Below are 13,654 nucleotides of genomic sequence, written 5' to 3' on the forward strand. Positions count from 1 at the left end.
TTGCTTTTTTAGCTTTATTTTAGGTTTGTACTGAGCCTACTAATGGCAGTACGGGTTGCCAAAACTCCTGGAAAACGCAGACTGCATGTCACTCACAAGCTTTCAGAGACACTTGAAACTCTAGATTGGTCATGGGAAACTATAAAAATTGGCCAGTTAGAGAAAGAGTGAGAAAAAAAGGAACATTTCCGTGTGTGGTCTTAAGATTTTGTCCTCAATATTTTGTCATCCTACAGTGTGTTTTAAGTTGCAGTCACAGAAGTGAGTTGGTATCACAGCCAAAGTACAAATCAGCTCCTCTTCAGAGCCTAGACAATTTTCTTCTAAGTCGTCAGCATGTCATTCAAGACTGCCATTACCCTCTCACTACATTCCATGCCTTTCTCAACTGACTACAAGCTTTCCCTGAATTCCTACACTTACCACGCAGGGTGATATTTCCACTAACTACAGAGTAATGTCCAAATTGCATCAATACCTGAAAAAACACAAACCAGCACACATCACTTCAACAGTAAGTTTATCCATAACTACTCAGAAGACATTCTAACAAGATGAAGGTCTGTAATTCTTATTTTAAGTGAAGGACAAGTGACCCCCATTACCCAACAATTTTGAGCTAGATAAAGTCTGGTGAAAGACATCTCTCAGCCTCATTTAGTCAGCTAAACTTACCAAAGTCATCTTTTACTGTTACCAAATCCCAAACTAGATGTCTTCAAAACCATGAAGATGACTTGGAATCAAGGAGTCTAAGTTCATTCATCGAACTGGGCACAAGCCTCTCACTGTGAAGAGGTCAGCAAGAAGTAAGTTTATATTTTATAAAAAGGACATCAAGCCAGATTTGGAAGCATTATAGGTCTTTTGCTCAATTCCACAATTCCACTCATTCACCAAGAGTAAAACCACGCATGATCACTAAGACAGCCGACTGTCCAATTTATTATGATTCAAAAAAAAAAAACAAACCACAAAACCAAACAGAAACCAAACTACAAGCGTGCCCCAGCTAAAGCCACAGACTTACCTTATCATCTATACTGTAAGTGGACAGAAGTGACTGAACTAGGATAACTGTAGCCAGAGGTGTACTTACTGGGAACCTACTAGGGAAGACTGCATATATTAAGAAATGCACAATATTCAGTGACGCTCTAGAAACTATGTGGTTACTCTCACTTGCTATCAGCATTGATAAGTTAATATAGGAAAAAAAATCCTAGTATTCTCTAAAAACATACAATAATGTAATAAAACCAATGCATTGTTATGAAGACATTTATGGTGCATTTTTACTACTGTAATACATTTAATTCTACCAGCATTTGCTTTGGAGGACGTACACGCAAAAAAAAGTCTGTGACTAGGGATGAAAAAAGGAGAATTTCTACTTCATAAAATCCATTGTAATAGTGTTTCAGAAACATTCATACCAAATAAGAAACCTGTTGTATCAGCAGGTGATACCATTAGCTTTCAATATGAATAACGATAAAGAGTTCAGAGTGCAGAAACCATAGCAATAGAGACAAGACAAAAAGAGCAGAGGGCACACGAGCAGAAGGCAAACAAGTGGCAGTCCTGACCTTTATCTCAGATTTGTTCTATAAAATAAGTCAAGTTGGGTCAGGGAAGAAGGTTACTTTACAAAGAAGAAACAAGGAAAGTAAACAGTAGGAATTTTTAAAAGTTAAATTGATTTTTGTTCGTGGTTTTAGTAAAGTCTGGCAGAAGTGACGGAGGTGACAAATGAAGTTTTTAAAGTAATTTTAGTCTTTGCTCCTGAGATACCGTTATTTTTCCTTCAAAGGTGATAAAAACTAAGATTTCTTTCTCATTTGCACTTCAAGGGGACTCTTGGCAAAGACCTCATAATCCACAAACAGAATCAAAAGCAACAGCACAATCTCCTCACTAAAGAGACGTACAGAACATTAAAAAAAGTCTTTGCAACACAGACTGAGGGGAAAAAAAAAAAAAGAAACTGCAACAAATAACCGAATGTATATTATAGTCAACAGAACAATTAGAAGTGCTAAAGCTTTTTAAAACAAAACTGGCTTAGAGCATGGCATGGCATTTCTTTAGAGGAGAGCAGAAAGTTTAGAATATCTATTGTCTCTATACACTACTCAACTTGAGACCTGAGTAAATTCTGGCATGAAGTCACCAAACTGTATTACACCAGTACCACAGAGAAAGACGATAGTTGTACGGTCATCTGCTTGAAACATCACAGAATTTTGCCAGAATACCCATTTCCCACTACAAACCTAATGATCTAGCATAGTTAACCCCTGCACATACGGCATCCATTATGAACAAAACTCTTGTCAGTGAGAGCTCTTTGTCTCTTGAAAGACAAGAATACGCACTCACCTAAGTTTTACATATAAACAAGAAACTTGCAATAACTTGGAAACAAGACAGCATTGACATACGATACAAGACAAGCCCATCGAGAATGGAGTAGACCAGAAACTCCACACAGAATTTTAATCCAGAAAAGATTTTGCAGGACCTCTGACACTTCCAATGCAGGTTGTATAGCCTTCAAAAGATAATTTGTTCTCTACACCTGAAAACCTCAGATCCTAAAAATCTTTTTGACACTAGTAACTAATTTTTTATATATATATATATATATATATGTTTTTAAATTTTGCCAATTGCTGAATTATTTCTACTACTCTACCTAAAAGTTTCTTCATTAGTAGGAGGTCAAGTTGTCTTTCTATTTTACTATGAAAGACACATAGGTATTTTAAGTTAGTAACAGATCCCACTGTAAATAATTTATTTTTCCATTCTATCATCCTCTCCCACCAGGAGGTTTTTTATTTTAATAAACTAAGGAGTGGAGGGCAGATATGAGATAATGAACAGGAATTCACCTGATTTGTATTCAAAGGAAATTCAAGGAGTTATTGCTGCCCAACGTCAATTAAAAATATCATTCACAGTGCATGAGCAATATAAACCCATAGTTTAGCTTACTGTCTGTCAGAAAAGTAACAGAACAGATTAATGCTTGAACAAGAATGCGGTTTCAATGTTTTTCACAGAATAAAAAGCTTCTTTCTTTAAAGTCAGTATTTTCCGTCTCAATTTTAAGAAGTGCTGAAATACACAAAGTTGTACCTAACACGGGCTGGAAAACTAGGTTCTCAGACAATGCTGACCAAAATGAAGCAGATCAAATTGAATATTTCTAAGAGCAGAATTTCCGAAGACAATACAATGAGACTACTAGGTTTTTGATGCACGCTACAAGTGAGCTCGCTAAGCCCTCTGTTATACTGCTGGACAGAGAAAGTGTTATAGGTGGTTCTCAGCTCCAGGATCCAACATTGCTGGACTGAATAAGTTATTTACTCAAGTAATTAGGACTAAGGAAGCTTAAATTTCTCTAATAAGCAGCAGGTCAATTACTGCGCACTTTAATTTTTGACCTTCTAAGTCTTTCACATATAAAATACGACCATCTCTTAAGTCCTTAAAGATAAGGAATGTGAAGACAGCACTTTGGGCTTCTCTTGAAAATTCACCATAATCTCCATATGCTACAGCAAACTTGAAGGGCATAATTAAGAGCAACATGTTTGCTCAAGAAATAAAAATCAGGTCAGCTAACCTCCCTTTTTAAAAAATAAACTCTTCACGCTTGAGGGTGGTTATGATATAAAGAGTAAGTCTGTAAAAACACCGCTTGACACAGATTTTCCCAGCCTTCCTTCCACTCTGGCCCAATGATGTCTCACTTTAGTGATCAAAAAAATCCCCCAAATACCGTACATCTCCTCCTTTCAAAGTACAAGAAGCAAGCTAGCCGATTTCTGCTAACACCACCGAGGTAGTGCAGTTATTAGTCACCAAACTGAATGAAACCCCATAGGAGGGGATATGTTGGGCTTAACCCCGTTAGTAACAACAGATCACAGCATGATTTTCACACACCCAACTGAACCCCAAGTAAACTCACTCCGAAAGCTGCTGGGAAACAAACTACCAGAAAAGACATAGCTAAGGATCCCTTTTTCATACAACAGTTAACTTTCCGCATACACGCACAGAAAAGTAAGTACACCATTGCTAACCAGTATTTCACATGCCTTAAATTCTGATCAGTGTGATTTCAGGAATATTAATCGACTAATCAAAGAGGTCACAGCTAACAACTGAACTCAATGAGAGAGGGATGAATATTGCTTTGTAGGGAGATCTCATACCCCAAGAAAGCTATATTAAAAAGTCAGTTTAACAGTTTTTGCAAAAAAAAAAAAAATTAAAAAAAAATCCAGAAGACAGATGCTTTCTGTAACAAAACCTATGAGTTTGTTGATTGGCTTGATTTCTTTAAGCATTTCAGTTTTAATAAAACCACAGAACATCGAGACATCTTCTCCTTCCAAATTAATCACCAGCTGATATGTTTTCCTGGGACTCAGAGAAACCAAGGGACCTACTTTTTTTGATATTGCCCAAAAATTTGGATTTTATTCTCACATAGTCCAGGTAAAGTGTACTTACTACCAAACTACTGGTTGTTTCATGATAGCTATCAAGTGATTACTTCTGCTCTGATAAAATAACGTGTTGCAGGAGCATGAACTTTAGCCTCCCGCATCGTAGGCAGGTGAGCCACTGAGAACAGTGGGGAATCTTCCTGGAGAGGTCCGGGATGTTGTTTCACTTGCAGAAAAAGTGAAAACACAGTTTCAAAACTTTCCAGGGCCAGAAACTCTCCCCTACTTCTATTTGGAAAATAAAGACCCAGGAGAATGCAGTCCACAGGTCAAGTTCTCCATACCTCTTAAATCTAAAATCAAGGATTCTCTGAATCAAGCTGAATTTTTTCTTCCTCTCTTGTCCAAAATGGAGCAGAAAAGGAATCCCAGGATCGAGGAGCTTTTACGTTTTTAATTATTCTGCTGAACCTCTTTCCACTGCTGCCATAAAATATACCTCCTGTACACCACTCAAAAGACCATGCTAGAAACAAAGTAAAATTTAACACACTCATCAACAACTTCCCTTCACACAAGTGTCCTAAATTGTAAACTATTTACTAGAATTTCCTTTTGAACCTCATGTCCGTATATCTGAGCACCGGGTTCTGTCAAGGATCATTGTCAAGCGGACTCTAAGTAACTGAAATCACTTTCTCATACTTGAAGCATCCATTAAACCTCTATCTTGACTTTTCTGTTAGCAGTACTGCAATTCCTCTGTATAGGGACTTCAATCCAAACACTTTAGAACATTACATTCTGTTAATGCGAAAACATTCAAAAAATAAACATTTATCATATCCCAAGAAGATAACATCAAAAAACTTTAAACAGACACAGCACGCACAAATATTTAGTGACCATTAAAGCTTGCACGTAGCAAAGAATACTACTAACAAAACTGAAATGCAAACAACATTTAAAAAACAGTATGCCCTTTGCGTCAACTTTCCTTGTTACCGAGCTTTATACTATTACATGCTCTCACTTCCTGGTTTGTCAGAAACCACACTGTTTTAAAGTCAAAGGTGCTCACTAAAAGGAAGAAGGAGGAACGACGGGTATTTTTAGAGATGTTTTGAGAACTCTGATAATAGCAGAGTATCTTTGTAAACTTACAGACAGTTTTTCTCCTGTTTGGTCCCCTTCAGCAAGCAAACATGAACACCTTGCCTAGTTGTTTTAAGTGTGGCCCAAGAAGTTCAACGGTATATATTACCTTTGCAGCTTCAACAGGAAAAGTTGTATCCTCAATTTTTAGTGAGATCTGTTACGAAGTATTAAATACTGTACTGTATTCAAAAAACAGCAACTGACTACCTGATTCATTAATAAAAAAAGGACATTGAAACCACGTTCTACTCTTCCCAATAAGCAAATTAAGTAAAGCATTTGAATGAACTGTTCCCTGACACCCTCACTCCCTGTAAACAGAACATGAAAGTTCTGCTTACTTCCAAAGCAAAGGGGAAGGAAAAAAAGGGACACAAACATCTTCACAGGAAAAGTTGTTTTGGCTTAAAACAACGAAGTGTGCGTTCTGATGACAGTTTGAGTTACTAAATCAACATTTAACTTTCTTGTTGAGTACACCTGTTGAATGTTTAAACATAACAATACACTTCAGTTCTAAATAAAGCAGCAATTTCTCTGAGGCAAACTAAGGAGGATGCTGTTGAGAGCTGTTTCAAGTTTAAATGCATACGGGGAGGCTCATATGCTTTATTTTTAGCTTTTGTGTAAAAAAAAAAAAAAACCTAGCTGAAATCTAGTATGGTGAAAGTGTAAACATGCAAAAAAAAAAAAATTGACAGAAAAACAACACCAAAAAAGCATGGGACTCTTCTGCATGCATATGCTGTTCTTTCCTCTCACGCCCAAAAAGGCAACTAACTTACCAGATTAAACACAGTGTCGACTATGTCCCTGTTGGACACTTCCCCAACTTCCATCAGTCCTGTCACCACAGCAAATTTCATCTTGATGCCTCGGATGGGGACTCCTGGATTCAACGGCTGCGGCACACTTCCCCCTTCAGCAGCGTTTCCTTCTTTTCCCGCTCCTCCTCCACCTCGTCCTCCATCATCACCTGTTGGCTGAGCAACTTGTTTGTCTTCGCTCGCCATGCCCAGCTTCCCTTCAGGTCACGACTTGAAACGCCAACGGCCGCACAGGGAAGAAGGAGCGACTTGGGCTACCGGGGAGGGAGCCGGTGGCCCGCTCCTGCCCTTCGGCTCCGGCTCCTGAGGAAACCCGCGTCCGGCGGCGGGGGGGGGCCGACAGGGAGGACGCGCCCTCGGAGTCCCAGCTCTCTCCTCCTCAGCAGGAGGCGTCTGTCAGCAGCTCTCTGCCCTCCGGCAGGTATTTACGGCCCTGAAGGACAACCCCAGACATTTTTCAGTCCGCGGCGAGGGCAGGGCGCTCCCCGCCAGCCCGGGGGGGTCCCACCGCCAGCCCGCCGCCCCCGCGCCCTGCCCCTGCCCCGCGCCGGCCGCCTCAGGAGCGCTCCCGCCGCCCCCCACCTGCTCCCCCGCACACCCGCCGTACGGCGCGAGCCGCGCTCCGAGCGCGGCCGTGAGGGACTTAATTTTTTTTTTTTTAAATTACCTTTTTTTTTTTTAAAAAGGGAATACGCTCCTCCTTCCCGCCCAGCTCCTCGGCTGCCGCGTCTCCGGCTCCTGCCCTCGCACGGCCGGCGGGGACAGGTGCAGCCACCCGCCGCCGGGCAAGTTCGCACTCACCGCTGGCTACCCCCGCCGAGGGGGCGCGGGCTGCCCTGACGCCCGGCTCCGGGGCCGGGGAGGCGGCGCGGCTGTTCCGTTCCGCTCCGCTCTGCCCCGCCGGCCGGCTGCGGAGGGCGGGCCGCGCAGCGCCAGCCGCCCCGCTCTCCGAAAGGCGCCTGAAGTTTCAGCCGCTGCCGCCTCACGCCGCGGTCTCGATTAGCCCCATCTCTTCCTGCCGACGCTGCCGCTCGCTGCCGCCATGACAGCGCTCACCCGCCGGAGCGCCGCCGGGCCAGGAGCCGTGCGCCTGCGCGGCCGTGCGGGGCGGGCCGGGCCGTCACCGTGCGGGGCGGGGGCCTCCGGTTCGCGCACGCCCAGGTGTGCTCAGGTGCGCCCAGGTGCGCGGCGGGAAGGTGGGGAGCCACGGCGAGGCCACGGCGGCGGGGAGGCGGCGGCCGTCCCTCCTCTTCCCCCCGCGCCTCACCCACCGCTGCGGCCCCACGCTCCACACGCAGCCACACACCCCCCCATGCCCGGCCCGGCCTCCCGAGGCGCCCGCCGTGGGGACACTCACCTGCGGGGACCCGGCTGGCCCTAAGGCGGTACGCAACCACTCCCCCCAAACTTTGTTGGGCTGTTCTGTAACTGTTTTGAAGCCCTTTCTTTGGGGAGGGTGGTTTTCGGGTTGGTTTGTTGTTTGGGTTTTTTTGGGGGTTGTGTTTGTTTTTCATCGTTAAAGAATAAAAGAAACCATACGCGAGCGGCAGTAAGCGGCGTGCAGGAGCGAAGCCGGCTGCACACTCTGCCTTCGCACCCCCAAACCGGAGGGGCCGGGAGCGCCTGGGCGGCGGTGGGGGGGGGGGAGGACGTTCAAAGCTCCCCGGTAGAGCTCCTGCCGCCGCAGGGGGGAGCGGGGCGGCGGGGCCCCCCCCACGCCCCCGTCAGTAGCGATCGTGGGGCGGCGGGTGAGCCGCTTCCCACCCTGACCCCCAGCCTGTGCGTCCGTCCGTCCTTCCTCCGCCTGCCGGCGCTGCTCTCCGGGGACGCGAATATAGGTCATGCGAGACACCGCCCGGATTTGACGAATGGCGGTCGAAGGGGGGCACAGAGGAGGGACGAAACATCGCCCCCTTCCTTCAGGGCGAAACGCTGGTTGTTTCGGGTTGGCGTCGGAGGCAGCTCCGCTTTCTCGACGGGCTTGCGGGAGGGCTGGTGTCGCGCCCGGGCGACGGGCCCCTGCCCCAAACGCCCTCTCGGTGCCAGCGAAGGGGGCGGCGTTAGACCCACCGCCCCTCAGCTCCCGCCGAGCACGGCTGGCAGCGGGGCCGTGCCCCGGCGCGGGGCGGTCTCGTCCCCGAAGGGGCGGGCGGAGGCGCGGCCTTGCCCTCCGTGCCCTCCCCGCCCCTGGGCCGGCCTCCCGCGCCGCGGGGTGGCCATTTCCAGCGGGTAAACGGCGGCGGTGGCGGTACCGCTCGGCCAGCGGCGGGGCCGGTGGCCACGGGCGAAGTTTCCCGCCAAGCGGTGTGGGCCCGCCCGCGGCGCCCGGCCCTCAGAAGGTCGAGCTGAGGTGGCCGGGCAACGCGGAGAGGACCTGTGGCCACCTGTGGCCGGAGGGGGGAAGGCCCCGAGGTGCCCTTCCTGGCATGGCAGCGGCCCGCTCCTCAAATCTCCCTTCTCCCTCCCTCCCTCCTGCCTCTGCCGTGGAGGTGAACAAGTAACACCCACCAAATCCCGGTGACTGGAGGCAGTAACTGCACCTGCCGTTGCGTGCCCTGGAAACAGTGAGCGAAGCACCCCGTTGGTAACCTCCAACGCAAAACTCCGGGTCCTGCTTCCTGCTGGTTGTGCAGCACGAGAATCGGCGCCCTTTCCGCGCTTCCTTCTGAGGTGGCTTGAGTGACAAATGGGTGTGTTATCTCAGATCATAGAATCACCTGGGCTGGAAGGGGCCTTTCAGATCATCTAGTCCAACCATCAACCTAACTCTGACACAAATCATCACTCAACCATGTCGCTGAGCACCACATCTACCCGTCTTCTAAATTCCTCCAAGGATGGCAATTCCCCTGCTTCCCTGGGCAGCCTATTCCAATACTTGATAACCCTTTCGGTGTAGAAATTTTTCCTAATGTTGATCCCAAATCCCATGGCACAACTTGAGGCTGTTTCATTTTGTCCTATCCCTTGTTACTTGGGAGAAGAGACCGACCCCGACCCCTTTACAGCCTCCTTTCAGGTAGTTGTAGAGAGCGATAAGGTCTCCCCTCAGCCTCCTTTTCTCCAGACTAAACAACCTTTTGTTTGACCTTTATAAATGAACCTATTTGTCTGATGTTAATGTGAATATCTGGTAATAAAGAATTAAGAGGGTCTGCGCCTCCAAACTCGCCATTCAAGGAGTCTTCAACGCTGCACTTTTAACGAGACTGTTTGTGTTAATAAGGATTATACATCCTTGTAAGGACTGTGCGAGCCCCTATGAGCCGTTAACAGACAGGCAAGTGTACCAGTTTTATAAAAGAAGTATCTCAACAACAAAGGTTTCCAACAGAAGGATCATTTCAGAGATGTGGGCATGACTCGCAGATAGATAGATATAGGAAAAAATATAAATATATGTACATTTTAACGCTTCATGAACATGCTTAACATCCTCTCTGATGTAAAAAGCTGTCACTTATTTAATTCTATGGAGGGAAAAGGAATGAATCTTTAAATTGGTAAAAAATTCTGTGTTTTGAAATCTGACCCCAGTGAAACTCCAAAGAGGCCAGCGGGTGTCTTGTCTGGGAAACAAAAATTGCACCTTGTTCTTGACGTTGCACCATGTTTGGGACAAAATTGTTTGTATCTTCGCCTCCCTTTACACAAAAAAGGTACAAACAAAATCAAGCCACGGTTTTTCTGGAAAATGGCTTTCTGAAGTGCCGTGCAATGTTCCTGATAAGCACGCTAAAGAAGATTGTAATTATTAAATACTATTCTAACTGGTTATATTATTACTAAATAATATTTTAACTTGTCTGTGGCCTGATTTGGGAATGCCATACTTTGTGTGTGTTGGTATCATATTTCCCACAGTTTTGGGGCAAAAAATAAGACACCCTGGATCATGTTCCGTTATAATGCTTGTTCCATTCCCTTCCTACATAATTTTCTTACATTGTTACATTTATCTATAGAATGTACGTCAAGACCAGAATATTTCATAGCTGCTTTCTTGTTTGAATTTCCAAGTCCTAAGAAAGGAGTAAGCTCTTTTTTTTTTTCTTTCTTTCCTCGTCTCCCTTAGTTACATACATACATTATTAGGAAGAGATGATAATCTCTAATTTGAGTAGCAAACATCTGCAGTTTCTCCCTCAGAATTAGAAATGTTTAGAACTGTAATGCTGACACGTTCAGTCTCTACGAAGCTACAGTGAGCTTGTGTGGTTCTACACATGCTGTATAATCTTGACATTTTCATCTTAAGAGTTCCCTGACACCAGCATTTCTCAAGCATGTTTTAGATTTCTCACTTCTATTGCTTGAGCTTCCCCGTCTTTCTATGAGTCACCTGTAGTTCCCTAAAGTATTGTCTTCCCCCTTGTAAGGAAGATCTAATTTTTATTTGAGCCTTTAAACTGGCTAAGTACCCATTTTTGCACATCAGTTTTACCTGCCTGCTTTTAAGTATTCCCTGCCTCCAAGGGAATACTTAAAATGGCCTTTATCTTGGCCTTTATCTCTACACTCTTCATCAGGCTATCGCCACCGGGCAAAAGCAGAAATGAAATATGTTTGGAATTTTTTCTGTACCTAGTGACTTGGAGTATGAGTGCTATTTCTGGCCTCTCCTGTTATCTGCGTAGAATGCAACATTTGTTGTTAATCTTTTTCTGCTTTCTTCTTTGTTTTAACATCACATTAGAAAAAAAAATAAACAGAAGAAAATTAATTGCTAAAATCCAGCTCAATGGATTTCAGATGTTTTCATCCAAACTGCATACTCCAATAGCCAGCAAATGCAGTTTGCCAGTGAAGACAGCACTGTCACGTTGAATCCTGTCAGATCTTCCCGTATTTTCTTATAGATAAATAAATACTTCTTGACTGGTCTTGATTGTTAAAGGCAGTAGGGGATGTGCATCAGTCAAGGCAGGTAACGTTCAGCACACTGCCAGTCTGGGGTTCCAAAGACTGTTGTTTTAATTTGATTTTTCAGCCAGGTAAAACCAAAGGTAAATTCACCAAGTGATCTGTTCTCCATTTGGGCCAGTTTTCTGTTCAAGCAACCATGGTAGTTGCCGAAAACCCACGGCCCAATGTTTGGAGAAATAGACTATGTTAGACAAAAGTTATTTAAGTATAGCTGAGAATTGGGAGTAAACCCTCCCAATCTGTCTTAATCCTTTGTCCTGAGTTTCCCAAGTGTGGTTACAAGTCTAATGCTGGTTCTGCCTCCCACAATCAAACTGGAAGCGTTGAGCTAAGGGAATAAAAAATGACACAAAGTTTTCTCTGAACCTTACAACCCAAAAGAAATCAAAACGCATGGATTAAAAATTAATTTAAACTCCAGATTGGGAAAGAACTCCATAACATTTTATGGAAAGTACCGGTAAAGTCTCTGAACTTGACTTTAAGAAAAATGAAAAATATATTTTCTGTTTAAATATCCTTTTAAAGTATTACCACGTGTGCTGGTTTAGAAGCTCTATTCAAATCTTCTGAACCTTCTACTCATCACTGATCAGGCCCCATCCGGGATGCTGTGTCCCATTCCAGGCTCCCCAGTACAAGCGACACAGGGGCATACTGGAGTGGGTCCTGCAACGGGCTACAAAGATGGAGAAGATCCTCAAACATCTGGTGTAGGAGGAGAGGCTGAGCGCGCTGGGACTGTTCAGCCCTGGGGGAGAGTAGACTTGGTGGTATCTTTCAGTGTGCATCCATAGCTAGTGGGGGGAGTGAGGTACAGCAACTAAGGAGCAGACCCACTGCCAGCTTCGTTGCAGCTGTTGCAAGAAGAGTAATTTTTGGCAGCTGGAGTCATTAACCTTTTTAATTGCTGCAGCTAAATCTGAACAGTGCTCTGGGATCAGATCTTTTATGTAAAAAAAAAAACCATTTAGTTCATATAGGATAAGGACGCAAGTGTCCATAATAATGCATAATTTCCCTCTGCTTACACAGTCCAACTAAATTGATGAGTTCAGTTTTGTTGGGGTGGAGGGAAGGCTCATGACATCCAGTAATGTCAGAAAAAGTTTTGAATTAAGTACACTTTAGCAATAAAATACTCTGCCTATAAGCAAAATGAGGGAAAAGAAATCATATATAATTTTATAACTTTTTATGGCAAAATGCTCCTTGATCTTGAGCATTGGACAAGAGGAAATGGCCTCAATTTGTGCCAGGGGAGGTTTAGATTGGATATTAGGAAAAATTACTTCAACAAAAGGGTTATCAAGCACTGGAACAGGCTGCCCAGGGAAGCGGTGCAATTGCCATCCCTGGCGGTATCTACAAGATGTGTAGTCGTGGCACTTGGGGACATGGTTTAGCGGTGGACTTGGCAGTGCTAGGTTAACGGTTGGGCTGGATGATCTTAAGGGTCTTTTCCAACCTAAATGATTCTGTGATTCTGTGATTCAGAGCTGCTTTAAAAATCCTTGACTAGAAATTAGAATCCAAGTTAAAAAGCTGCTTATAAATACTGTTGACCTTAAATATGAGAGGTCCTCTCTGTTGCTACAGAGAACATAATACTTCAAGAGAGCAATGTAATCCCAAAATAAAGATTAGCCTTGCCTAAAGAGGAAGTTTTCTTTTGATTAGGTGTGAAGGCTTTTGCGGTATGGGTTAGGTAGTATTATTTTATTTTTAAAAAATACTTCAGTGCATTTTTATAATGTAGAATTTTACTTTTTTATAATGTATTTTTAAAAATGCATATGGTGAATTTGACTCATTTTGTTTAGAAGTGTAATCAGTATATCTCTTCATTTGTCTGCATCACGTGCTCGTGATTACTGCTATCAGTGTGCTTAAAAGCACTGAATTAATAAATGAATGCTTAATGAGTCTCATCTAGGTGGCATTAGAAAATGCATTTCCATTCTCTAAGGAAATTATGCCGGTACTGAGCTGAAGACGCTGCTTTAGTTCATTTCTTTGGTTCCTTTGGCTTAGGAAGGATCTTCAAAATGTCAGTGTAATTCCTTACACTATCCAAGTCATGTCAGGAAATATTTCATCTCCGTCAAAGGAAATATGAACTTTTACCACAGTAAATTCTGAATAAACTTATGAAACAACTCGTTTCGTTGTGCGTTATTTTTAATGAGCGCTCCTTACTTTCCTTTTGAGTCACACACCCTTATTTTGTTAGCCTTTTTTCCACTCCCTCATTCGTACTAAAAGATGTAATTG

At 44.1% G+C, this 13,654-nt stretch overlaps 1 protein-coding gene across 5 annotated transcripts in view; it reads right to left on the reverse strand.

Annotated features, from left to right (window-relative positions):
• The window catches only part of LRBA (LPS responsive beige-like anchor protein), a 412,475-nt gene extending 404,942 nt beyond the window's left edge, over positions 1-7,533 (reverse strand). For 3 of the 5 annotated variants that reach the window (XM_054203495.1, XM_054203496.1, XM_054203493.1), the window contains exons 1-2: positions 7,122-7,532; positions 6,413-6,887 (exon numbers count right to left, since the gene is read on the reverse strand). In XM_054203495.1, coding sequence (XP_054059470.1) covers positions 6,413-6,640 — 228 coding nt within the window. In that variant the 5' untranslated portion in view covers positions 6,641-6,887; positions 7,122-7,532. Of the gene's footprint in view, positions 1-6,412; positions 6,888-7,121 lie in introns of all 5 variants that reach the window. The other 2 variants (XM_054203497.1, XM_054203494.1) reach the window with 2 other exon arrangements.
• Positions 7,534-13,654: the final 6,121 nt, after the last annotated feature.

The sequence above is a fragment of the Rissa tridactyla genome, chromosome 5 (genome assembly GCF_028500815.1).
Source record: "Rissa tridactyla isolate bRisTri1 chromosome 5, bRisTri1.patW.cur.20221130, whole genome shotgun sequence".
Classification (NCBI taxonomy): domain Eukaryota; kingdom Metazoa; phylum Chordata; class Aves; order Charadriiformes; family Laridae; genus Rissa; species Rissa tridactyla.